Source organism: Natrix helvetica (genome assembly GCF_964273705.1).
Source record: "Natrix helvetica genome assembly, chromosome: 1".
NCBI classification, from domain to species: Eukaryota; Metazoa; Chordata; class Lepidosauria; order Squamata; family Natricidae; genus Natrix; species Natrix helvetica.
Genome location: NC_138548.1, coordinates 348071505 through 348097999, shown reverse-complemented (window position 1 = coordinate 348097999; position 26495 = coordinate 348071505). Strand labels below are relative to the sequence as shown.

Here is a 26495-nt window from a genome sequence, read left to right as displayed (position 1 = left end):
AAGAAAATTATGGAAACATATGGATTAGGGAATTCATTTTAAAAGTGGAAGTTAATGCAAAGATGGGTTCGTGAACTCAAAAGTTACTTTTAACATGGTATTAACATGGATGAAAGAATGGATTGCATTGAGACATACTATTGACTCTGGAGGGACACGACTTACAATTGGGTTGGCATGCTTTCTTGTGGTATGGAAAAAGTAAGTTACATGATTACTTTCAAAGACATTATATAAGGAATGTATTATTTTTAGTATGAGAGAAAATTGGAGAACAACATTACTTGAGAATACTAGTTGAGCTTTCAACAATGGAAGCACTGATCCACCCAAACATTAATAACATGGGAAATATTGTTAGATATAAAGATATTCTGAATGAAAAGGGGAAACTCTAAACAAGAACTGAGTGATCAAGGAATCGACATGGAATGTTATTCCCAAGTGCAGGATCATTCTAGATATGAGAAAGATGCTAAATTATATGGTTTCTATTAAAAATTAACAGAATTAGATAAGATATTAACAGGGGCAGAAGAACGATTGATTAAAAAAGCTGTATAAATACTTATTGGCTATTAAACTGGAAGATGAACAAGTGAAGGAGACAATGATAGCATTGTCTTTGTGTAACTTTGGTTACACAATAGAATTAGATAAATGGCAGAAGTTGTGGGACAGGAACTATAAATGAACAATGTGAACTGCATAAAAAGAAAATGCGTATAAGATGTTTTATAGAATGTACCTTGCACCAGCGAGGTTGGCAAAGATGTTTAAAGGTAAGTCAGCTAAATGTTTAGGTGATTTCTGCAGCATATGATCCCAGAGTCCTCTTAATATTTAGCAAAGATTAATGGCTCTCCTGTCCAAACATTTTTAGTCTCTGTTTGTAGACTACCGAAATGCTATGGACATATCATACTTAGGTTTCAGCATAAGTGCACCAGTGAGCCTAATGTCCCTGTCCTATTGTCCGTATTTATTTGTACCCATTTCCTGTGTTCTTGTTCATGTTTATTCTTATCCCTGTTATCTTGTACATGAGTACTAACTAGATGATAGATAGATAGATAGATAGATAGATAGATAGATAGATAGATAGATAGATAGATAAAGTTGACTGAAACCTACTTCTTGTAAACTAGAAAAATGTGAGATAGACAGCATCATCACCAGATGGATTTGTAGCTGGCTCACAAACTGCACTCAACGAGTACTACTTCTACATGTAACTTCATCTACGTGGAAGAAAGTAAGCAGTGGGGTACCACAAGGTTCCTTAGGCCCAGTACTCTTCAATGTCTTTATAAATGACTTGAAGCAGGTATTCCAGTATTTGAGGGGCTGCCACAAAGAAGAGGTGGTCAACTTATTTTCCAAAGCACCAGAAGGCAGGACAAGAAAAAATGGATTGAAACTCATCAAGGAGAGAAGCAAGCTAGAATTAAGGAGAAACTTCCTAACGGTGAGAACAATTACCGTATATACTTGAGTATAAGCCGAATTTTTCAGCCCACTTTTTGGGCTGAAAAATCCACTTCGGCTTATACTCCAGTGAACAAAAAAAAAAAAAAGAACACCGAGGCTTCGGTGCTTCCGGGATCGCTCCCACCCCCTCCGCCACCTTCCTACTGGCTCCCACGGCCTCATGGCTCCTCAAAAGCACGGCGACGAAGGAGGGGGCAGGGGTAACACACCCTTCCCTCCACGCTGCTGGTGCCCTTGCTTTATTTGAGTGCATCGCTGCTGCTTTCCTTTCTCGTCCCCACTTATGCCATTCTGAGTCCTCGCTTTCCTTGCCCTGTGCGCGTTTTGTATTTTACGCCCGCCGCTGCAACGCCACCGCATCCTCCCGCTCTGCCTGGAGCGCCCTGGGAAGCCGGCGGCGCTGCGCTCCGTCTGCCCACCGCTGCAACGCCACCGCGTCCGCCTGGAGCGCCCCGGGAAGCCGGCGGCGCTGCACTCCGTCTGCCTGCCGCTGCAACGCCACCGCGTCCTCCCGCTCCGCCTGGACCTTTTCCCTCTCCATGCTGGCCTCCTGCCTTCCTCCCGAGGAGGAGCTCGAAGGGCAGCGGGAAAAGGCTCGAGTGAAGGGAAGCAGGTGCCGCGGGAGTGGGAGGCGCACCGGGGGCTTCGGGAAGGCGCCGGCTTCCCGGGGCGCTCCAGGCGGAGCGGGAGGACGCGGTGGCATTGCAGCGGCGGGCAGATGGAGCGCAGCGCCGCCGGGTTCCCGGGGCGCTCCAGGCGGAGCGGTAGGACGCGGTGGCGTTGCAGCAGTGGGCGTAAAATACAAAATGCACACAGGGCAAGGAAAGCGAGGACTCAGAATGGCATAAGTGGGGACGAGAAAGGAAAGCAGCAGCGATGCACTCAAATAAAGCAAGGGCGCCAGCAGCGTGGAGGGAAGGGTGGGGGACACAAATTACCTCCTCTCTGAGTCAAAAAATGATTCAAAAATTTGGCTTTTCAAAATCAGTAAGTTTGATTAATTTGATTAGTTACAAACTCATTATTTCTTTACCTACCCAAATGTATGCTAGCTGAAAAATAAAAATTCACATGAGATCTGGGCTTCATTCTATCAATTTTAAAGTTATTGTTAATACTTTAATGTTATATATTGTTTTTGTTGAATATACTGATAATATATTGTTTTTGTTGACCCTCTTTTCCACATGCCTCAATTAAAGCAATTTTATTGTTATCTACCTGTATTTTTATTTTTGAAATTTACTGTGAGCTGCTGCATTTCCCAGCCTCGGCTTATAGTCGAGTCAATAACTTTTTCCAGTTTTTGGGGGTAAAATTAGGGGTCTCGGCTTATACTCGAGTCGGCTTATACTCAAGTATATACGGTAACCAGAGGAACAGACTGCCTTCAGAAATGGGTGCTTCATCACTAGAGGGTTTTTAAGAAGAGACTGACAGCCACTTTTCTGAAATAGTATAGGGTCCCCCTTTTGAGCAGGGGATTGGACTGGAAGATCTCCAAGGTACTTTCCAGCTCTATTCTGAAATGGTAATTTGAACAAGCACTGAGTAAGATCCAGTGAAATAAATAGGTGTAGTTCAGGGTTGAACTGTGGAGTCCTTGGTGTACTCTGATATGGTTGTTTCCCAGCAGACATTTTATTATCGGACTAGATGACATCATCTATGCTATCAATGGGCCTATAGGAAGCTCAGAAATAATCCGTTTTTGGCTTCTGGATGGCTTCTGGGGGGCTGGGGGAGGCTGTTTTCACCCTCCACCAGTTCTGTGGGGTTACCTGGAGTCTGGGGAGGGTGGAAATGGCCTCTCTTGAACCCTCAGAGGAAATACCAAGCTCAGTGTCAATGTCTAAAGCATTTCCATGACTACTATCAACTTGAGAAGGGGGGAGATGCCATGCATACTTTTGGCCAGAGTAAAAAGTCTCATATTTCTGTAACTGGGATGTGAATGCGGATGTCTGTTGGAGAATGTGATTGATGACTTCAGGCAGAGGGGAGGGGATACAGGGGTAAAGTTCAGAAGCCATTAAGTGGGATTTAGTTTCGGCTCCACAGAAGTCCGTGCCAAGATGTTAGTCCTAATAAATGAATGGGTTTTTAAAAACTTTGTCTTAAGGCTCGCAAATTAATTAGGTCAGCTCTTAGAAACTTCGCACTCAGCTTGGAGGTGAGCAGTGCAGCACACACGGGGGGAAAGGGGGGGTTGTGCATGCATGTGCATGTGGGGATGTGCTTTGTATTATGGGTACTGGCACATACGTGTGCTAACACACAAACACATTTTTGGCACCCAACAGCAAAAAGGTTAGCCATCCCTGGTCTAAGGGTTTTGCGTGGTTGCTTAGCTTCCTTTCAGGGAACAAGCATCACTGGACTAGCCAACATGCTTTCCATCCTAACTTAGAAAAATGCTGGCATTTCCACAGTTAGCAATACGGGAGACATCTAACAGAAATAGTAGCATCTCATTCAACCAGTTTTTTCATTAGCAAAGAGCCTCCATCAAAATGAGAAAACTGATACAAAAGCAGGTGGATACCTAGGAATGGATGAATAATAACATCCACAAACAGGCAGACTTGGTTACCTGATTAAAGGTTGTTGGCCATATTATGACACTCTCGTCAATAGAGATCTTGATATCTGAAGAGACGACTTGTTTTTCAATATTCCCTATTTTCACCCCAGCAGAAGACTTGTTAGGAAATACTGCCCAGTCCGTAATATCAAAGTCAGCAACAGGAATTCCAGCCTCATCCAAATAAACATCATCCACAGAAAGATTGTAAACCTGGAAGTTTCTTAGAAAAGGATGGAGCTGAAAGGACATGGAGAATCACACTTGCCATGTATACATTCTCTTTTGAGCCCTAAGCCAGAAGCGGGATATTCCGCTCAGAGCCTCTGTCTGTCTGCAACAGGAATATTATTCTCTTTCTCACTTCTTTCTTCCCTCCTTCTCTAAATCTCCCTTTCTCTCTCCCACTCCCTCTCCCATTCTTTCTGTCTCTTTCTCTCTCATACATAAACACATATGCATAAACCTTTTCTGATGATTATTTTCGCCTGCTTTGTTTTATGAGATTTTTAATCATCTTCCTTTAATGACCCCATAATTCCTTGTGGGATGGAGTCTGGGCAACTGAATGGAGCTGAGTGTTTACTGGCCAGACGCCCTTCCTATCGCCAATATGGAGTTATATTCAGCAGATATATTCTCATCATGCTCAGAGAGATAAATATTTGCCTCTACCTAGAATTGAACTCACAGCCTCTGGATTGTGTGGTGAGAGCTCCACTTCTAGGCCACTGCACCCACTCGTTTTATGTCATTTTTAATCTCAGGTCAGAAACATGTTTTAACTGCAACAATATCACCATCTTTCTATGGTTGTTTCCCCACCTCTTGTTTTTGAACTCCCATTTTTTTGGACTTTTGGAAGGATATCAAAACTCAGTTTTTCTAATTGCCTTGTATCCTTGATGTGGGGCGCTCACCACTGGAGGCCATTGTTGGGATAAGAAGCTCTCATTCCAGTGCTGTCCGTCTCCTTGTTTCTTGTTTTTCAAAATAGCTTTTAATTTTTTAATTGTTTTCCTATTTACCTTTTCACTGTTTGTAAGCCACCCAGGCGCCCCTGACATGAGTGATGTCTAGCTGGCCACGCCCATCTTGGCCACGCCCACCCAACCCCTCCAAAGATCCTTGGTCTAGAAGATTCAGTAACAGAATCTGTCTCTTTCTCTCTAAGCCTCCACATCTGGTCAGAAAAAGTATTAGAGACTGACTGTTGTTATTGAAATTCCCCCAATGCCCATCTATCCCAGCAACAAAGATGATTAGGGGACTGGAGGCTAAAACATAGGAAGAACGGTTGCAGGGACTGGGTATGTCTAGTTTAATAGAAAGAAGGACTAGGGGAGACACGATAGCAATGTTCCAATATCTCAGGGGTTGCCACAAAGAAGAGGGAGTCAAACTATTCTCCAGGGCACCTGAGGGTAGAACAAGAAGCAATGGGTGGAAACTAATCAAGGAGAGAAGCAACTTAGAACTGAGGAGAAATTTCCTGACAGTTAGAACAATTAATCAGTGGAACAGCTTGCCTCCAGAAGTTGTGAATGCCCCAACACTGGAAGTCTTTAAGAAGGTTGGATATCTGTTTGTCTGAAGTGGTGTAGGGTTTCCTATCTGAGCAGGGGGTTGGACTAGAAGACCTTCAAGGTCCCTTCCAACTCTGTTATTCTATATTCTATACATCTAACATATCATTTAAGAATGGAAAGGAAACCATTAGTGGAATTTTGCAATAGAAGTCTTACCTGCCATGGCTGTACTATCTGGGGTGTCTGATGGTCCCCAACACGCATCCTGCTTTTACTCATTTGGGAGGAAGAGGCAGCATGGAGGACCCAGGCCACAACCTGGATTGTTGTGGAAATACTGGAGCCATCTTCAAACAGGATTCTTTCAACCAGATCCTGGGACGGGGTTTCCCAGCTCTCTTTTTCCAGGCATGTATTCCAAGATTTCTTCGACAACAAGGGGATTGAATAGGAACACTGAAAAGCTGCCTCCCCAAAATTCCCTGTGGCAGAGTAATGTGAATTAAAATCATAATATTGTGTCCTTTTCTTTGTCTGAGTTGTGAAGGACAATAAAAGATAGTCACGCTGGAGATTAAGCAGGCGATTGAAAAATCTCACACTTATATCGGACAAAGCTGTGGCAATCCATACTTTTTCCCCAGACAGGATATTATCCCTTTCAATTTCTCGTATTAGTACTGCTAGTATTAATGTTGCCTGAAAGTTCAAGTGACAAACAAGACTTTTCACTTTAGGGTCGCTAAAATATTGAAGAAAGTGCTTTTCCCTCCCTGTTCTAAGAACCATGGGTAAGCTTTCTGAGAAGGCAACACAGACCCCTTTTCTTCTGGCTACTGGCATAAAAGTTCTTCTGAACTTTTCTCCACTTTCATTGTCCGGAGCAACGAGGCCGATCCACGTCCATCGGAAATGCAGGAGCAATTTGACTATCGCCAAGTGAGGAGGTTCTTGCTTTGGAGTCACCCGGTAGAAAAAAGGGAAATGATGTTTTTGTTCAGGAATGTGGCTGATGACCCCATAGTTGATCTAAGATGAGATAGAAAAAAAGATGGTGGATTGCTTTGCCATTAAGGACAAAAGTAAGTGCTTACACATCAGGTCTCCATGGAAGAGAACTTCCTTCCCTCTGTTCTTGAGTTTGTACCATGAAATGTCACCTCAGTGTCTGGTATCACTTGCCTGTATTTAGGGGTAGAATCAAGACCATGTGAAGTGTTAATACCACTTTACAATGCCTTGGTAAGGCCACACTTGGAATGCTGCATCCAGTTTTAGTCGCCATGATGTAGAAAAGATGTGGAGATTCTAGTATGAGTGCAGAGAAGAGCAACAAAGATGATTAGGGGACTGGAGGCTAAAACATATGAAGAACGGTTGCAGGAACTGGGTATGTCTAGCTTAAGAGAAAGAAGGACTAGGTGAGACATGACAGCAGTGTTCCAATATCTCAGGGGTTGCCACAAAGAAGAGGGAGTCAAACTATTCTCCAAAGCACCTGAGAGTAGAACAAGAAGCAATGGGTGGAAACTAATCAAGGAGAGAAGCAACCTAGAACTGAGGAGAAATTTCCTGACGGAACAATCAATAAGTGGAACAACTTGCCTCCAGAAGTTGTGAATGCTCCAACACTGGACGTTTTTAAGAAGATGTTGGATAACCATTTGTCTGAAATGTATAGAGTTTCCTACCTAGGCGGGGGGTTGGACTAGAAGACCTCCAAAGTCTCTTCCAACTCTGTTATTCTATTCTATTTTAATTACAATCATCACCTATTAGCAACTTTCTGCCAAAATTATGACATTTTTTTCAAATCTTCAACAGTGCAAAAAACGAAGGACAAAATACTATTATAAAATCAGCTCAGTCATGCATGCCTCAGGAATGCCCTGGGGGTGATGGAATGATATGTGAACTCAGCAGACAAAAAAAATTTGGGTGGGATGTGAGGGGTTTTTGTTTTGCCTTTATGTACAAATAGGGAAACAAAAAACCTTAACATAATATTTTTCTTTCTTTTTCTTCCAGTACAGTCCTTGACATTTTCTTTCAATCTGTTTCAAATAAGATTGAAAAGATGTTTTTTCTCTCCCAAGTTATATGACTGAAAGACATCGAGAAATGACATAACAAGGATTGGCAAAGAGGTTGCAAATTTCATGTGCAGGATGATTTAGAGCAGCTGTCAGCACCAAATGGTGGTCCATGAGAAAATTTTGGTTATCCGCAGAAAAATTATTTTCATTTTTTATATTGAACCAAATCAGGGGTCCTCAAACTATGGTGCCTACATGCAATGAACGCTTGTTTTGCTGCAGAGTCTCCTGGTGCACAATGGCCTGGAACTGGCTGATCACCTCAACCCACTGAGCCCACTGAGCCTGCAGGCACCAGTACCTGGCCTTGCACTCCCACAGGCCTTCCCTCTGCTTGGAAAGCCTATGCTCATAGTCCTCAGTGAAGTGCTTCTGCTGGGCCTCCTTCTCGGTCAGATCCAATTTGAACTGAGCCAGCTGTTTTGCCAACTCTTTCTCGTGGTGGCTGCTTAGCTCCAACAACTGCTTCCTGTTGGGGCCCTAAGGAGCCCAGTCAGGCAGGTGAGGAGTGGCTGGGAAGGGAGAGGTGAATAGAGGCCGGCGAGGTGCCCCTCAATGTGAGTGACATCAAGTTGGCCACACCCACCCAGTCACATGACCACCTAGCTACACCCACCCAGCCAGTCAAGGCAGATCCTATTAGTGGTCCATGGGATATAAAATTATGAATTTGGTGGTCCCAGAGATCCAAAAGGTTTGGGACGCCTGGTTTAGAGCATTTCAGTTGAACTGTGAATGAAGGTTTGTTCAACTGCAAAAAGGATATGAGAATGAAAAAAAGAATTATTTGAATGCCTGATACCATTTCAGGGCATTTTTAAACTTCATTGGCTCACTAATTTTATTTATTATTTGAGCTTTTGAGCCGTGGTGGCTCAGTGGTTAGAATGCTGTACTGCAGGCTCCTTCTGCTGCCTGCCGACTGCCTGCTGTTTGGCAGTTCAAATCTCACCAGGCTCAAGGTTGATTCAGCCTTCCATCCTTCTGAGGTCAGTAAAATGACAACCCAGATTGTTGGGGGCAATAGGCTGACTCTGTAAACCACTTAGAGAGGGCTGTAAAAGCACTGTAAAGTGGTACATACGTCCAAGTGCTATTGCTTTTGGGGGCTATTTGCAGAGTGAGATTAGCTTCAGTATTCATTCATACCTGTGGGACTTTGTAGATGCTCAACATGGTGGAAATTTGACCAAAGAGATCAGAATCTGTCCCCTCAAGCAAAGGCAACATACTATTTTGCTTTCCACAACTGTAGTTTGGGACATTCTCCTGCCCCGTAGAAAGCAAATCCAGCATAGCCTCGTATGTTAACCTTGCATTGAAAAAGTTCTCATTGATGCTGTAGCCCAGGGTGATGTTTGGTAACAGCTTTGGATTCTGGTTGACCTCATGAATGGCAAAGAAGAAGGGTAGGATGTGCCAGAAGCTCATACTCTGTATACTGCAAGATAAGAGACTTCAGTTGGTTTCATCTCAATGTGGGGTTTTCATCTTCAATTCATCAGATCACTTCATATTTCCTGAAGCTGTTCTTTTATGACATTTATAACTAATCAGTTGGATTGCTGTCTCATGAGTCTAATCTGGAAACAGGACAATTCAACAATCTGAAGTTAGTTATGGAATGCATCACCCTTTCGTGTATCTCTAATGCTGTAGCCCAGGGTGATGTTTGGTAACAGCTTTGGATGTTGGTTGATCTCATGAAGAGCAAAGAAGAAGGATGGGATGTGTCACAAGATCATACTGGGTATACTTCAAGTGAAGAGATTTAATTTTGAGTTTTTCATGTTCAATTCATTAAAAAAAATCAGATTACATTTCTGAAGCTGTTTCTTTAAAAACATGTATAAGAAATAATTTGTATGAGCCGCGGTGGCGCAGTGGTTAGAGTGCAATAGTGGAGGTTACTTCTGCTGTTTGCCAGTTGCCTTCAATTTGGCAGTTCCAATCTCACCAGGCTCAAGGATGACTCAGCCGTCCATCCTTCTGTGGTCGGTAAAATAACGACCCAGAGTGTTGGGGAAAATATGCTGACTCTGTAAACTGCTTAGAGAGGGCTGTAAAGCACTGTAAAGCAGTATAAAAGTCTTAAGTGCTATAGGACAGGATCACATCAGAAGCTCAATACCTGTATGCAATGCAGCAAATATTGCCAGAAATTCATTGTTCAATGGGGAAAAAAAGTGAGATACCTGTATCATTCATTTACCGTGATGGACTTTCCTTGGGGCTTGATCTTAGAAGATCACCCCCATTGCCACCCCATTGACACAAGCGGGACCTTCTTTTCCATTCTTTTCTTCAGGGTCAAAGTGACCCCAATTAGAAGTTCTAGACCTGATCCCAACTTTTATTTTCTCTAAATGACTCAGAAGGGCACTCCTGTGGTATGGACAGAACAATCTTGGGCTGAAGACACTCAAAACTGTAGAAATGATAGTAAATTTTTGGAGAAACCCTCCTTTACTACCACATCCAGACAACACAGTAGAGACCTTCAAGTTTCTAGGTTCTATAATATCTCAAGACTTAAATGGATACCTAACATCAAAAAAGTTATCAAAAAGCACAACAAAGAATGTTCTTCGTGCACCAACTCATAAAGTTCACAGTATCTGTATCATTCGTTTACAGTGATGGATTTTCCTTGGGTCTTGATATTAGAAGATCAGCCCCACTGACACCCCATTGACACAAGGAGGACCTTCTTTTCCATGCTTTCTTCAGGGTCAAAGTGACCCCAATCAGAAGCTCTAGACCTGATCCCAAATTTTATTTTCTCTAAATGAGTCAGAGGGGCATTCCTGCAGCAAAACTATATTATTCTAATCATGGATAAAATGTCTGAGCAACTGGATGCTTTTATTTAAAATTCACATTAGAAAACCATATTCATATGAAAATAAAGTTTCTTGCCTTTTTCTTGAGGATTTTTTCCAGGATTTCTTTGATTTCTAATTGTTAAGGATATCTCTATGGTCTTTTTCTGGTAAGTACCAGCCTGTTCTGATGACTTTTACATCACTTTTACATAGTGTTTGTAAAAATTGTCTCTCAGCGTGCAAAACTCAGAAGAAAACAAGAATTTGCTAGCCATGACAAATTCAAAGCTATAGAGCACTGCACACCAAGACAACTAGACACAAGAACAGTTTTTTCCCGAACGCCATCACTCTGCTAAACAAATAATTCCCTCAACACTGTCAAACCATTCACTAAGGGTACATTACTATTAGTATTAGTCTTCTCATGATTCCTATCACCCATCTCCTCCCACTTATGACTGCATAACTGTAACTTTGTTGCTTGTATCCTTACGATTTATATTGATATTGATTGTTTCCTGATTGCTTATTTGTACCCTATGACTATCATTAAGTGTTGTACCTTATGATTCTTGACGAATGTATCTTGTCTTTTTATGTACACTGAGAGTATATGAACCAAAGACAAATTCCTTTTTGTCCAATCACACTTGGCCAATAAAGAATTCTAATTCTCTAATTCCCTTGCCCCTTTCCATTCTTACTCATTAAATCCTTAATATTAAACTTAATATCCCTTTGCCATAAAATGATTTACATTGATTGTTATTATCTTTTCAGACAGTATACATAGAATAATCTATTTCCATAATTTTCAAAAATAGATGGCTAATGACATATATGTCAATATTAAAAATTGTAGCACAAAAAGGTTTTGTTATATATTAGCCATGACAGATATTAATCATTATACCTTGCAATAAATAGTATTACATACTATTAATATTAATGTTTTAAATATTTTTATCATTATATATAAGAATTAATTGTTTCATATGGGAGGATTGTAAATTTTAATTTTATTGTTAATTTATACTGGTTCAGTCATAGAATCAAATGCATGAAATAAGGTATTATTTTCACCTCATCAAATCACCAAACATTTCTATGTCAAGACATATATTAACACAGTAACAACCACTTACCAGAAATGGATTTTTAAAAAACAGCTGAAATGGCCTCTACCACATGGTGTTTTCTGTGTCTTTAAATAAAATACGCCCAAGGCTGTGTTTTTCCTGCCATGGACCTTGGCTTTTTTTAAAAAAGGATTTCATTAATTTAAACAAAAAAGTAAGCAGGAAGATGATGCTGCTGCCACACAAAGCAAAATGCCAGCCTCCTCTTGAGAGACCAAATTGCTCACAAGCAATCTTATGTTGCCCACAACTCATCTTATGAAAGAAAGCTGAAAGCCAACAAATGAGGACTTGCCCAGGAAGGAAAAAGACAAGAGATGAAAAAGAGATAGAGACAGATAGACAGATTGAGAGAGAGAGATACAGTAGATAGAGGTAGAGATAGAGATGCAGAGACAGAGACAAAGAGGTATGTAGGTAGGTAGGTAGGTAGGTAGGTAGGTAGGTAGGTAGGTAGGTAGATAGATAGATAGATAGATAGATAGATAGATAGATAGATAGATAGATAGATAGATAGATAGATAGATAATAGATGATGACGACAGACAATAGAGTAGTAATTCTTCCTGGCACCACAGAGAGTTGTTTTGTGAAGAGTTACCTCCATCCTCAGTTTAAGTCTTTTCCTTAAAAGAAATGAAGATGGGAAATAGATCTGGTACCAGGAAATGGAAACCATCAATATTGTTTTTTTAAAAAAAAAATGACAAGAAAGGATAAAATGAATCACTAGGTTTACATAGGTATCAGGAATTACCTTTGAAATCTGTGGTTTGGCGGCTCAAAGAAAATATATGGTTGAAATATAGTGCTCATTGTAGATATGATTGCCTCAATCAGGAAGTCACCTGGCTTGTAGTAATTAAATCTGTGTTTTTCTTCTTTCAGCACACTCAATGGGCATTTGGTCATCATTGTGCCACAGGGAAAATGGGACACCAGGAGAAGCAGCATCAGCAGAATTTCACATATCATGATGGAGATCTTTTTTAGTTCTCTGAGGCAGGCACCACCATCTTTGGCCTCAGAGCTCTCTAAAGGAGAAGCACAATTCTCTTGCCAAAGAGCCCACTGACTTTATTCATAAAGATAAAATGAAATCTGGCACATCACAATGAGCAAGATTACATTCAAACTTGCACAGTCCTGCCTAAAGGAGTCTCATATAGTCCTTGAGGAACTGGTGAACCACATTTTTAGATGTTTTTCATAAGCATTCATAAATGTTTGTCAAATCTGTTGTTGATGGGTGAAGCATATGAGGGATTTACTACTGTGCATGAGGGAGAAAAACTTTGTATGACCCATGGGGATAGTTCTAATTTAAGACTTATCGAAACAACAATTCAGGTAACTTTTTATTCCCTTCACTCAAGAGACTTATTGCTAGCAGAATAACAGAATCTGAGAGACATGTCTTTGAAAGAAATACAGAAATTAATTGAGTAAACTTTTAATCAGCCAAAAATTCTTTATTGATAGAAAAGAATACCAGTTTCCTGCTGGAAATGATTTCGTCCTTTTTCTTCTCTGCTTCAATGATCACTACAAAGTTCAGGCCTGCAGCCATCTTTTCTTTGGGATTTTTGGCCTGCCACACTTTCTATTATTCTACTATGCATTTTCTATTGTGGGAAAATGGGAGTGGGGGATTGTATGGAGTGAGATGCTATGTAGCCATAACAAAATTCTTTCTAGAAGCCAAGATCATCCTTTGTCTTTGCATCTCTGCACCTGGCCGGAACTGGATGGGTGAAACTGCCAACATGGCAGGGGAAGATTGGACCATGTGATGGACTTGTGGGTGTCGGGGCAAGTGTTTGAACTTTCAACTAGGTGGGGAAAACCATGAAGCTTTTGGATTCGGGTTTTCCTAGATGTGCCAACATGGCTCTCTTAATAAATTGCAACTTTGAGCAGTACTTTGCCTTGGATTCTGATTTACTTTTGGATGCTATTTGGAATCCTGACACTAAGATCTGATTCCCAAACTCAGGAATGCCCATGAACATCTCCAACTCAAAAGACTGAGCTTTGTGGCTTGGATGCAGGATCAGGGTTTGGATAGTGCTCCTGTCAACCCTAGAGCCATCTTTGAACATCTTCAAGGTTGCCACAGCCACACTTCCGTTGTCTTCATGTACTTTGAAATTTGACTCCACCCACAGAAGTTGCTGGCATCTTGTCTTTGTCTCCGTGGCACTCAGAGAAGTCTCGTGTTACATTTTATCCTGGACTTGGAACAAAGGACTTTACTGCGTTATTGCCTAGGTCCCTATTTGCCTGGGCTCCCTGCCTCACGTTCTCTCTCGGCTACCCACCTCCCCAGTTGCTTCTTCTCTGTACTGACATCTTCATCTCTGAGCTTTGATTACCATAATGCCACCCAAAAGACCACCACCAGGGAAGCCGGGATTTGCGGGCTCCGCCCCAACATCCTCAACGTCCACCCCTAGCGGACAACAGACACTAACTTCTTTGTTCCAGCCTAAGCCCTCTGAGGTGGACTTTCAACAGATGTTTGAACAACTCTTAAAGGGGCAGGAGGAATTAAAAAATCAATTGAAAGAAATGAATGAGCAGCTCAGAGAGAATAAAGACCATGTGATCCAAAACTCACAGAGACTGGAACTTTTGGAGGAGGGGACGGCTGAGATGAGGAGAGAGGTGAAGGGGGTGCAGAGAGGAAATCAAGAACTTGAGAACCACCAGATAAAAACGGAATTTGAACGAATGTCCTTCTTTCTTAGGTTTCAAAATGTAATTGAGGCTGATGATGAAAATTTGAGGGATATTATGGCAAATTTATTGGCTGAATTTATTAAAAAAGACAGACAACAGATGGGGTGGGACATGGACCTGGTTTATAGAGTAAACTCAACATATGCTAGAACACACAATGTTCCAAGGGAGGTACACATCAAATTTCTTATAAAGACCACAAGAGACGAGATTCTGAGTGCACAAAGGGGGCAAACATTAAAATACAAGGATAGAGAAATAGCCATTCTGAAACAGATCCCAAAGAAAGTTAGAGATAAAAGAAAAAAATAGTCGCATTTAGTGAATAAATTATACCAGAAAGGGGTGTGGTTTAGATGGCTGTTGCCAGAAGGTATGCTAATATTCTGGGATGACACGAGAGTTAGAATCAACACAACCACTGAGGCTGAGGCCTTCATGGAAAAAAATTAAGTCCTCCTAGATAAACCTGATGGTTGGTTTATGGTTTATGGTTTATTTAATTTATAGACCGCCCCCTCTCCCTGTAGGGACTCGGGGCAGTGTACAGACCATTCATAATCAAAACAACAAAAAATAACATAAGGCATAGAACAAAAACACACAGACACACTGTCTGTATATAAAACCCCAAAACCAATTTAAATAATTAAAAACAATTTTAAAACCCGTTTAAAACCCCAATATAAAATTTAAAAAGCCATCCAGGAAAGTTAGTAATAGATGTTAAATACAGTTACGATTATAATTATAATTAGGCCAGACCAGCTACTCGAAACAGGTGGGTCTTGAGTTTCTTGCGGAAGGAGTGGAGATCAGAGGTGGTTCTAATATCGGTGGGGAGGTCGTTCCAGAGGGTTGGGCCCATCACAGAGAAGGCCCTACTCCTAGGCACCGCCCGCCCGCACTGTTTAGCGGAAGGTACCCGGAGGAGGCCCTCTCTGTGAGAGCGGATTGGTCACAGGGATGTATGGGGTAGAATGCGATCCCGCAAATAACTAGGTCCTGAGCCATGGAGCGCTTTGAAGATGGCGATCAACACCTTGAAACGCACCCGAAAGGCCACAGGTAGCCAGTGCAGCTCGCGCAGGAAAGGTGTTACATGGGAGTACCTAGTACTCCCCATAATAACCCGCGCGGCTGCATTCTGGACCAGCTGGAGCCTTCGGGTGCATCTCAAGGGGAGCCCCATATAGAGAGCATTACAGTAATCAAGGCGAGAAGTCACTAGGGCATGGGTGACTGTGCAAAGGGCGTCCTGCTCCAGTAAGGGACGCAATTGGCGCACCATGCGAACCTGGTGGAACGCCCCCCTAGCCACGGCCGTCACATGATCATCTAGTGACAGCCGGGAATCTAGGAGAATGCCCAAATTGCGTACCCTATCCACTGGGGGCAGTTGTTCCCCCCCAATGGCCAGAGATGGAACACATTGGCTAAAGCGGGGCGCAGGTAGCCACAGCCACTCCGTCTTGGAAGGGTTGAGTTTGAGTCTGTTGTCGCCCATCCAGACCCGCACGGCTTCCAGACACCGGAACATCACCTCGACGGCTTCGTTGGGGTGGTTCAGGGTAGAAATGTACAACTGAGTGTCATCTGCATACAGATGGCACTCAACCCCGAATCCTCGAATGATCTCGCCCAGCGGTTTCATGTATGTGTTGAACAGGAGAGGGGAGAGGACCGACCCCTGTGGCACTCCACACGTGAGCGGCCTCAGGGTTGACCTCTGCTCTCCCGCCAACACACATTGCGTCCGACCGGAGAGGAAGGAGGAGAACCACCGCAAAATGGTGCCCCTCACCTCCATCCCCTCCAGACGACGCAATAGGATACCATGGTCGATGACACTACACACTGATGACACTACACCGGACATACAGGACATGGGAGGTGCCGGAGCTCTGCCCGGGGGGGGGGGGGAGAAGAGGCAACATTGAGAAAACTCAGATCACAAAAATGAACTTGAAAATCTGTGTGATATAAAATGATTGAAACTATTTTAAGATAAAAGTTTATATGCTGACAAAATAGTATTAAGTAATAACAAACTAATGTATTAGTAAATGAAAGTTATGAGAATGGGGGGAGGGCCATTTCCTGCATAATGTAACTGTCAAAATTTGTACTTTATCCATTACCCCTTTCCTTGAATATTTTTTTTAAAAAAAACGATAAAATTTTGTTTAAAAAAAAAAAGGTTGCCACAGCGAGGCTGGATGGAGCTGTGGGAAAGAAAGGGGGAAGTAGAGTTAGCTGGAGGACTATGTAGCCAAAATAACATTCTTTCTTCTGGGAACCAAGGACATTCTCACCAACACAGGGAGGGGTGTGTGGATGGAAGTCATCTGGGATGGGGAGGGTGGCCTGATTGGGGCATGTGCAAGGGTGGGATTCAGCCGGTTTAAATCAGTTTGGGCGAACGAGATGCTAATTTTGCATATGGTTCGCTGAACTGTTTGTTGCAAGGACTGGATAGCCCAGCACAGCCCTCCCCTCCCTGAGTCTTCACACAGCCTGTTCATCATGCCAGGTAAATACGGGGCCCACTCAGAGGCTCTGGGAGGGTGAAAAATGGGCCTACCGGAAGTTCTGGAAGGCCGGAAACGGGCCTATTTCCGGCTTCCAGAGGCCTCAAGACCCCGAGTGAAGCTGTTATTGCCCTCCCAGAGGCTCAAAGAAATCCTGGATTGGTTGAAAATGCCCCCCCTTGCTGTGAGGAGGTCGAGGAGGCCACCTCCCATGGCCACGCCCACCCAACAACTGGGCAGAGAACCGGCTGCTAAATTTTTTCAATGGGCATGTGATGGTTGTGTGTAATGGAGGGGGGAGAGAACGTGGACTTTGACTTGGGTGGAGAAAACCTGAGGAACTTCAGAGTCGGGTTTTCACCAGCTGTGCCAAAATGAGATGCCTAATAAATCTATACTTTGAGAAACCATCTGGGCTTGGAGTTTTGATTTCATCTGGGCTGTTACTTGGAACCCTGACAGCTCTTTCTTTGGTCCCGAGCCATTTACCTTCGTGGGTAGAGTTTGTTCCTTCCATATATGGAGAATAGTCATAACAGCAAACTGTTGTTCCCTCTCTCTTGAGTTTGTGGTGTCCTGAGAGGCAACTTGAAGTACATCTAGTTCAGTGGTGGGTTCCTGCCGGATCGCGCCGGATCGCACGCTCCCTTTCGGCGCTAAACCCGGAAGTACGGTCTTGCCCCGCCCCTGGCGACGCAACGACGCTTGCCTGCGCTCCACCAGCTCGGCTGGGAACGGAGACGTTTCCTCAGCGGAGCGGAGCGCCTGAAAGGGACGCAGGCTCAGCCTGCCAGGCTGCCACCACTCCACTGAAGACATTGCTGAGCAGAGAAACGTCTCCGTTCCCAGCCGAGCTGGTGGAGCGCAGGCAAGCGTCGTCGCGTCGCCAGGGACGGGGCCAGAACGTACTTCCGGGTTTAGCGCCGAAAGGGAGCACGCGATCCGGTGCGATCCGGCAGGAACCCACCACTGATCTAGTTATTCTAAACATGAAGAAAATACAGGATGACCTAGTTTATTTCTATGAATGGAAATTAATTAGAGGCTGGATTCAAAAGCTAGGCTAAACCATAGTTTGTTTTAAGCTTGTGCAAAATGATCCGCAAATCTTGCAAATTCACAAAAAAAAATTGTTCCTGCTCTCATAAAATCTTTTGAGTGGAAAGTAACCAAATCTCAGGATGTCTTAGTGGAATGGATGAAGCCAGCTACTAAGATGAGTTTATCCTTCACGGATTTGTTTGCAGAATCCACTTGATATTCATGAGCAGTTGATGGTTTGTTACTCAGGGTAATTCTCAGGGTAATTAACTTTAGATATGATCCTACTATTCTAAAAGGAGGTAACATGTAGTTTGGCCTTCGAGTCCAAAAAGCCTCAGCTTGAATGACCAATTTTAAGAGACTGTGGGAAGTGCAAATCAAAGTAGGAAAAGTAGAAGGTTGCTTACTTTTACTTACTAATTAGCAACGAGCATGACCTCTGCTTGATCCCTCTGCTTCTTCCAACATACATCTTCCCAATCTCTATTTAAACCTCTAATTATGTTCTAATTCTAAAAAGGCTGTAGCTACTTGCCACCTAATTAGTTCTTTTGCCTTCTAAATAAGTTGCTGGCCTACAAACAGCCTTAAGATAATCAACAAGAATTGCCATCTTGTTCCAGAAAAGCTCACAATTCCACAGTCAACAATAAGTGTTTCAGAGGTTTAGGAGAACTTGTAGATTCTCCTACAACATGCCCCTTTGCCACACTTTCTATAATTCCAATTTTCACTCCAACATGAGATTGGTTGGGAAAGAAGTACTGAAATAACTTGAGTAGACTTTTAGCAGGCGAGAAATTCTTAACTGATAGAAAAGAACATCATGTTTTTTCTGCTGGAAATGAGTTGACAACCCCCTCTCCCCCCAGTTTTATTTTCTCCTTATACAATAGGCAATTCTTCCAAGTTTTCTGCTTAATTCAAAATGCCATGAACTGCAATAGGCGTCTTCATCTCAGCACATATTTCCACCCTAACAGAAGAGTCTGTATCACATGCAGGGGGGGGCGGGCGGGGAGGACTTGAGGTTAGATCATGAGGAATCGTTGCAGGAATTGGGTATGTCTAGTTTAATGAAAAGAATGACTAGGGGAGACATGATAACAGTGTTCCAATATCTCAGGGGTTGCCAGAAAGAAGAGGAAGTCAAACTATTCTCTAAAGCACCTGAGGGCAGGAGAAGAAGCAATTGGGGGGGGATTAATCAATGAGAGAAGCAACTTAGAACTAAGGAGAAATTTCCTGACAATGAGCACAATTAATCAATAGAATAATTTGCCTCCAGAAGTTGCGAATGCTCCATCACTGGAGGTTTTTAAGAAGAGATTGGAAAACCATTTGTCTAAAATGGTATACACTTTCTTGCTTGAGCAGGAGGTTGGACAAGGTCCCTTCCAACTCTATTATTCTATTCAAAGAGGGGAACGAAATTACTAAGTCCAAGGTTATAACTGAGAAAACCAATAATATGAAATGAAAAGTATTGTGGTTAACAAAAGTGAGAACTCCATGAGGTAACCCTAAAACAAGTAATTTTTATTTAAAACAGCAAGCTAACCAGAGAACAAGTAATTCAGCACCAAGCTCTGCTTGACGGCTATTTATACAGGAGCTGTCAAGCAGAGCAACCAATAGAGAAGCTGCAAAAGTCCCTCTTTGAACCAGGCGCGCCATAGCCAATCACAGCTATCCATTTGTTGCCGGCTGCCTGGTTTTAAGTCGAGATATTGTGGCCGGTCTAAGTCGAGGACTTTGCAAAAAGTACATCTCACACTCAACCTTCAGCATGATTGACAAATGATTTCCTGTCAGGTAAAAATTATATTGAGCAAGCCTCAAGTGACCTGACATGGCTTATGCTGTTCCCCTGATGCGAGTAAACCTTTGAAGTGAATAAAGGGAGGAAAAGAAATTAAATTTCAGACTTGCAGAGCAGGTGTGCTTTGATGAGAGCTGCTGAACTGACTTTATTGCTAGTCAGGGCTGGCATGGGGATATTTTACAGACAGCAATCCTTTTATAAACAAATTAGCAGGGGTGAGCTGCTGGGGGTTCGCAGGGGTTTGTGAGAACCTCTAGCTTAGATTCTGTGCACTCAGAGAACCTCAAAATCCCACTCCTGGCTGGCCCTGCCAACTCCGCCCCTCCCTTCCCAGGAGTCCCCACGTGGCCCATTTTGGATGCAGGTAAATGCAAGGCGCACACGGAAGCTCGGGGAGGGCAAAAAATGGGTGTACTGGAAATTCTGGAAGGCCAGAAATGGGCCTGTTTCGGCCTCCAGAGGACCTCTGGAGCCTGGAGAGGACATATATCACAGCGAAACACATATTTGTCTTGTTGCAGCTCTTTTAATTGATCTTACCTGAGATAAATCTTCGTTGTTTGTGTAAGCAAAGTCTATCTAACATTAGATTCAAATTGTCAATTTGGGTATATTTAAAAGGGAGTTGGAAAAAAGGGCTGAAGATTTCAATGAGCATGCTGGCAATAAGCAGGAGACCTCTTTATAGAACAAAACAAAACAGAATAAAGGAGTTGGAAGGGAACTTAGAGGTCTTGTAGTCCAACCATCTGCTTAGGCAGAAATTCCTACACCACTTCAGACAAATGGTTATCCAATCACTTCTTAAAAACTTCCAGTATTGGAGCATTCACAACTTCTGAAGGCAAGTTGTTCCACTGATCAATTGTTCTGTCAAGAAATTTCTTCTTAGAGTTTCCAGTTTCTGTGGACGATGGACATGTTGTCCGCCACTCGCTGTCCTGGTGGGCTCCCCCTAACTTGGGGGGGGGGCACAGGGTGCCTTGTAGGGGGGTCCTGCCGAGGGGGCAGCTTGCTGAAGCCCTCTGGAGCGGCGGCGGCCGCAGGGGGGCTCCAGCTTTTCCCTAGGCACCGGGAGGCATTTGGGGGGTGCGCATGCCACGCACACCTTCGTCCTGAGGAGATCGGAAGAAAATGCTCTATGTGAAGGCAACAGCAGAAATGCGGTGAGTGGGGAGTTCCCCCAGGGTCTTTTTCTTGCTTCTTGAACAACTAAGTAAATAAGGATTAGCAGTCTTTCTAAGACTCTTTGATCTTGTGTTAAGATTGGAGAGGGGTTCCCCCCCCCCTTCTCAGAAAAGCGGCTTTATACGTTCTCACTCTCGGAGGAGAGAGAGAGAACTGGGGATTGCGAAAGAAAGAAAGTGAGCTGACCTAATAAACTATGAACGGAAACTTTTTGAATGGTTGCTCTCCGATCCCTTGAGAGGGCTGAGCCAAAATGGCGTTTCTTCCCCTGTTTTTACTGCCGTTACAAATGAACTGTCATCTTTGAAAAATCTTCTGGGTTGGAATTACAAAACCCCAGTGAACCCTAGAGGAATCTCTTTGTACAATCTTCCTTGGATTGGGAAAAATTGACTACAACTGGAGGGGAGCTGTATTGAAAGACTAATATCCCACATTGGACTTTGCCTGCCTGTGGATCCCCCCTGACGGCGCACTTCTGCAGACGCCATTTTTTCTGTCTTAGACTTATAACTTTTCTCTGACTTCTGCAATGCCTGCGAAAAAGGCCCCCCTTCCTAAACCAGCCTCGGCTCCATCTTCTTCTGTCTCAAGTCCTGTTCCCCAACAAACACAACTATCTTCCTTCTTACAACCTAAAGCCTCCGAGGGGGAACAGCAGTCTCAAGAAATGTTTCATCAAATGTTCCAGACACTCTTAAAGAGACAGGACGAAATAAAAAAGCAGTTGGCGGACTTAAAAGAACAACTCAGAGAAAATCAACAACAGACTTCACAAAACAGACAGAAAATAGACGCTCTGGAGGAGGGTGCTGTGGGGGTGGGAGAAGAGGTGAAGGCTTTACAAAAAAAAATCTTGGGTTTGAGAACTTCATGGAAAAAATGGAATTTGAAAGGATGTCTTTCTTTCTTAGATTTCAAAATATACCTGAAATAGAGGATGAAGACTTAAGGGAGACTATGATAACAATGCTAGCAGATTATATTAAAAGAGATAAACAACAGTTAGGGTGGGATATTGATCTGACATATAGAATCAACTCAGCATATGCTAGAACACACAATGTTCCAAGGGAAGTTCATGTTAAATTTTTTAGAAAGACTACAAGAGATGAGATTCTAGGGGCTCAAAGGGGGGAACCTTTAAGATATAAGGACAAAGAAATAACCATTTTGAAACAGATACCAAAAAGAATAAGAGATAAGAGGAAGAAGTTCTTCTTTCTAACTAAAAAATTGTATGAAAAAAAATATCTGGTTCAGATGGGTTGTTCCAGAAGGCTTGCTGATTTTCTGGGAGGGTGGTAGAGTGAGAATTAATACAGTGGTGGAGGCAGAAGCCTTCATGGAAAAATACAAGAACCTTCTAGACGAAACAAGAGACAGTGCACAAGATACGAAGGGGGGAGGAGCCATGGCTCAGCCAACAGACAGGGGAGAGGAGGCAGCAATGAGACTTAGGTCACAGAAATGAATTAAAAGTACATTGCAATTGTTAATATAATGAAATGGTTAGAAGTGATATAAAGTATGATTGAAGATGTTAAAGAATTTGAAGTAAACTTAAACTGCTAATATGTATGTAATAATGATATTTTGATATATATATATATATATATATATATATATATATATATAAAATAAGAGAGAGATGTAAGATATCGGGGAAGCACCATCTTCCGTATGATGTAGCTGTCAAAATTTTTCTCCACACTTATGTACCCTTTTCCGCAAAATACTCGTAAAAACCAATAAAACTTTTTTTAAAAAAAAAGAAATTTCTTAGTTCTAGGTTGCTTCTCTCCTTGATCACCCATTGCTTCTTGTCCTACCCTCAGGTGCTTTGAAGAATAGCTTGACTCCCTCTTCTTTGTGGCAGCCCCTGAAATATTGTAGCACTGCTACCATGTCTCCCTTAGTCCTTATTTTCATTAAACTAGACATACCCAGTTCCTGCAACCGTTCTTCATGATTTAGCTTCCAGTCCCCTAATCATTTTTGTTTCTCTTCTCTGCACTCTTTCTAAAGTCTCCACATCTATTTTACACCGTGGCGACGAAAACTGAATGCAGTGTTCCAAGTGTGGCTTACCAAGGCATTATAAAGTGGTATTAACACTTCACATGATCTTGATTCTATTCTTCTGGTTACGCAGTGTAGAACTGTGTTGGCTTTTTGGCAGTTGCTGCACACTGCTGGCTCATATTAAAATAATGGTCCACTAGGACTCCAAGATCTCTCTCACAGTTACTACTATTGAGGTGTATATATCTGCGCATTTTGTTTTTCTTGCCTAAATGTAGAACCTTACTTTTAGATCTAACCCATCTTCAATCTAACCCATCACTTTTTACATGAAGTGCCTTAGGCTAGTTATCTTATTCCAGAATATAATACAATATTACATCTGCAGTTTTATTGGTGTAGACCAGGCAGAATTATTCTAAGATGGGTGGCCATAACAATATTTTAAAATAAAATATAATTAAAAGAAACTATATTGAGATGTAGAATGTCTTTGAGAAATGAGAATCATACAATATCATATTGTTCTCATGAGAAACCTACACACAGGACAAGGAGCCAGACCAGTGGTGGGTTGCTGCAGGGACAGCTCGGTATGGTGAGAGCATACCGGTACGGTGGCTCATTTGGCCCACCTGCCCGCCCATGCTCTATAGACTGCTTTTATGCGAAAAGGCACACTGTGCACACGCACACAGCAAGCGGGGTCTGCATGTGCCCCAACAAGCAGCTGGATGTCACAGGGGTGGTGGATTGCACATGTGTGCCCAGCACATGTCAGGCGCATGCACAATGCACGTCAGGCTCATGCACGGACAGACCACGATCAGCATATCGGTAGCGATGGTAAGAGCAACCCACCTCTGAGCCAGACAGGATAGGATAGGGCAAAACAAAGTAACTCCAGGATGGTAAAGAATTGAGACAAGGCAGTGTGACTCTGTTCTTATGTATTTGTGCTCTTTATTGAAAGGATATTAAGAGATTTGCATTAGAAGAAGAGGAACAAGGTCGTACATTGGTGGAACAAACATCAATAACCTCCTCTAGTCTAGCACTTTTTTTTCAAATAAACAATTACATTGGCCTAGTTGATCTACAGAAAGAAAGTGGTGGCATAAAATAAATCATTGCCTAGGCCCTAGGCAGAGTGTGAAAAAAACTAAACACATCAAGATTAGCAAATGATTGCCATATCTTCTAAACTTTAAATAAAGCAAATGTGTTTCTATAATGCTCCCTTTAGTGTGTTTGTGTGTGTGCACGCATGCTCGCTCGCTCGCGTGCACATTCAAAAGAACATGGTATCTTACATACTGTATCTTTAGTATACCTTATTATATTAGTCAAAATTGTGAGTTCATGGAAAAGAAAGCATTTTTAGAACATATAACAAAGATTTTACTTCCAACTATCCTATTTCATCTTAACAATAATTTGGGTAACTACTTTGAAAATTAAGAGCCCTCATTGTTTTTCATTATTAGATGCTCCTTAGTGTTCATGTCAGGTCTCAGAATAAGGATGTAACACTTGGGGACAAAAATACATCCCAGTAAGCCCAGACTGGAGGCCAAGATGGAGAAGATCTGCACAGCCACCATGTATTTCCCTTTGGTGCTCAGGTAGGTGGGGACAAAGGAGATCCAAACACTGCAGAAGACCAGCATGCTGAAGGTGATCCACTTGGCTTCATTGAAAGTCCCTGGAAGCTTGCGGGCCAGGAAAGCCACCAAGAAGCAGGTGGCAGCCAGAAAGCCCATGTAGCCAAGGGCAGTGTAGAACATGATGACTGAGCCTTCATTACATTGCAGGGGGATCTCCCTTGTTTGAGAATGCATGTCAGAATGTGGAAATGGGGGAGAAATTCCCAACCATGTAAGGCAGATGCCCACCTGAACTCCAGAACAGGACAAGACAATGGAGTTGGCCAGACTTTTCCCCAACCATTTCCTCATCCTGCTGCCTGGCTTTGTGGCCAAAAATGCCACCACCACCATAATCGTCTTGGCCAACAAGGAAGAGACAGCAACTGAGAAAACCACACTGAAGGTGATTTGTTGAAGAAGGCAAGTCACTTCCTTGGGCTTACCAATGAATAGAAGAGATGTCAAAAAGGAAAGCAGAAGAGAGAGCAGGAGAATGTAGGTGAGATCCCGATTGTTGGCTTTGACTATGGGAGTTTCTCGGTATTTAATGAAGATTCCCAGAACTAAGGCAGTGTTTAGAGACAAAAATAAGGCTGTGATAGCCAGGATGAGACCTAACATTTCTTTGTAGGACAGGAAAGTTATTACTTTGGGGACACACTGATCTCGCTTCTGGTTGGAATGCTGATCATTTGGACACTTTTCACAATATGCTGCATCTGGAAAACATGAATTGCTGTTTATCTCGTGATTCAGTGACATTTTATACCTCATGACCAAATGATAGAGGCAGGATGTATATACACTAAGTGTTCTTTGCTCATTTTCTGCCCTTTTTTTAAAAAAAAATATTTATATCATTAGAATAATGAGATTTAAAGGAAAAATGATTTACATTGAATATTGACAGTTAAATAACACAAGAATATAGTTACTAAGCACAAATAATGCAGAAAATGATTACCGAAAAAACATTGCCACCATCCCCTCTCTTTATTTTTCAAGAGCAGAACTGTCTTTTCAGAAACCATGTTCAAAATTTCTAAATTCTCTGTGTCATATGTGGTATGTATATTAGTTCTATCATAGTTACTTTCGAAATTGTAATTTTTCCCATTGTAGCAAATTATCTCATTTCACCTTCCAATCACTGACAAAATGTGTCGTTCCAATTTTGTACCATATTTGTAGAATTATAGGTCAAAAAATATTAGGGGTTTCAATTCAATGTTTGTTTAGGTTTTTTTTCTGAATATTCTGATGCATGAAATTCTCTGAATTATTTTGAGTTTGTTTGAATAAATGCCACAAATGATAAAATATTAATTCTTTGTTATAAGATTACTAACATTTATTCTTCTGTGGTTTGTCTGTTTTATCAATTGTTGATATAATTGTATACTGCAGTGATGGGATTCAAATATTTTTACTACTGGTTCTGTAGTAAAGGCTTTATGGGCATGTAGTAAAGGCTTTATGGGCATGTAGTAAAGGCTTTATGGGCATGGCAGGGGAAGGATACTCCAAAATCCCCATTCCCTCCCCACCCCACTAACCTGCTTTCCAGATCCGTTCTCCTGTTCAAGGCAACAAAAGAAGATCAACTGGGAGGCTGGGAGGCAGCGTGGACGGGCCAGCCTATTTGCCGGTTCTCCTAATTACTCAAATTTTCTGCTACCGGTTCTCCAGAACCTCTTAGAACTGGCTGAATACCACCTCTGGTACACTGTCTGTAAAATATTTTCTCTTATATTATAACTTGGTGTGGATTTTCTAGATTTTGTTTTTCCAAAGGTCCTTTCATTTTTGTATTGCAATTATTTC

At 42.3% G+C, this 26495-nt stretch overlaps 1 protein-coding gene across 1 annotated transcript in view; it reads right to left on the bottom strand.

The window, feature by feature from the left end:
- LOC309384205 (vomeronasal type-2 receptor 26-like) overlaps window positions 1-26495 on the bottom strand; it is a gene marked incomplete at both ends in the record, with an annotated part of 44666 nt that overhangs the window by 8103 nt on the left and 10068 nt on the right. Inside the window, 4 exons of the mRNA XM_081937431.1 lie at window positions 4085-4315; window positions 5821-6030; window positions 6442-6633; window positions 8850-9086. Coding sequence (XP_081793557.1) covers window positions 4085-4315; window positions 5821-6030; window positions 6442-6633; window positions 8850-9086 — 870 coding nt within the window. The remainder of the gene's footprint in view (window positions 1-4084; window positions 4316-5820; window positions 6031-6441; window positions 6634-8849; window positions 9087-26495) is intronic.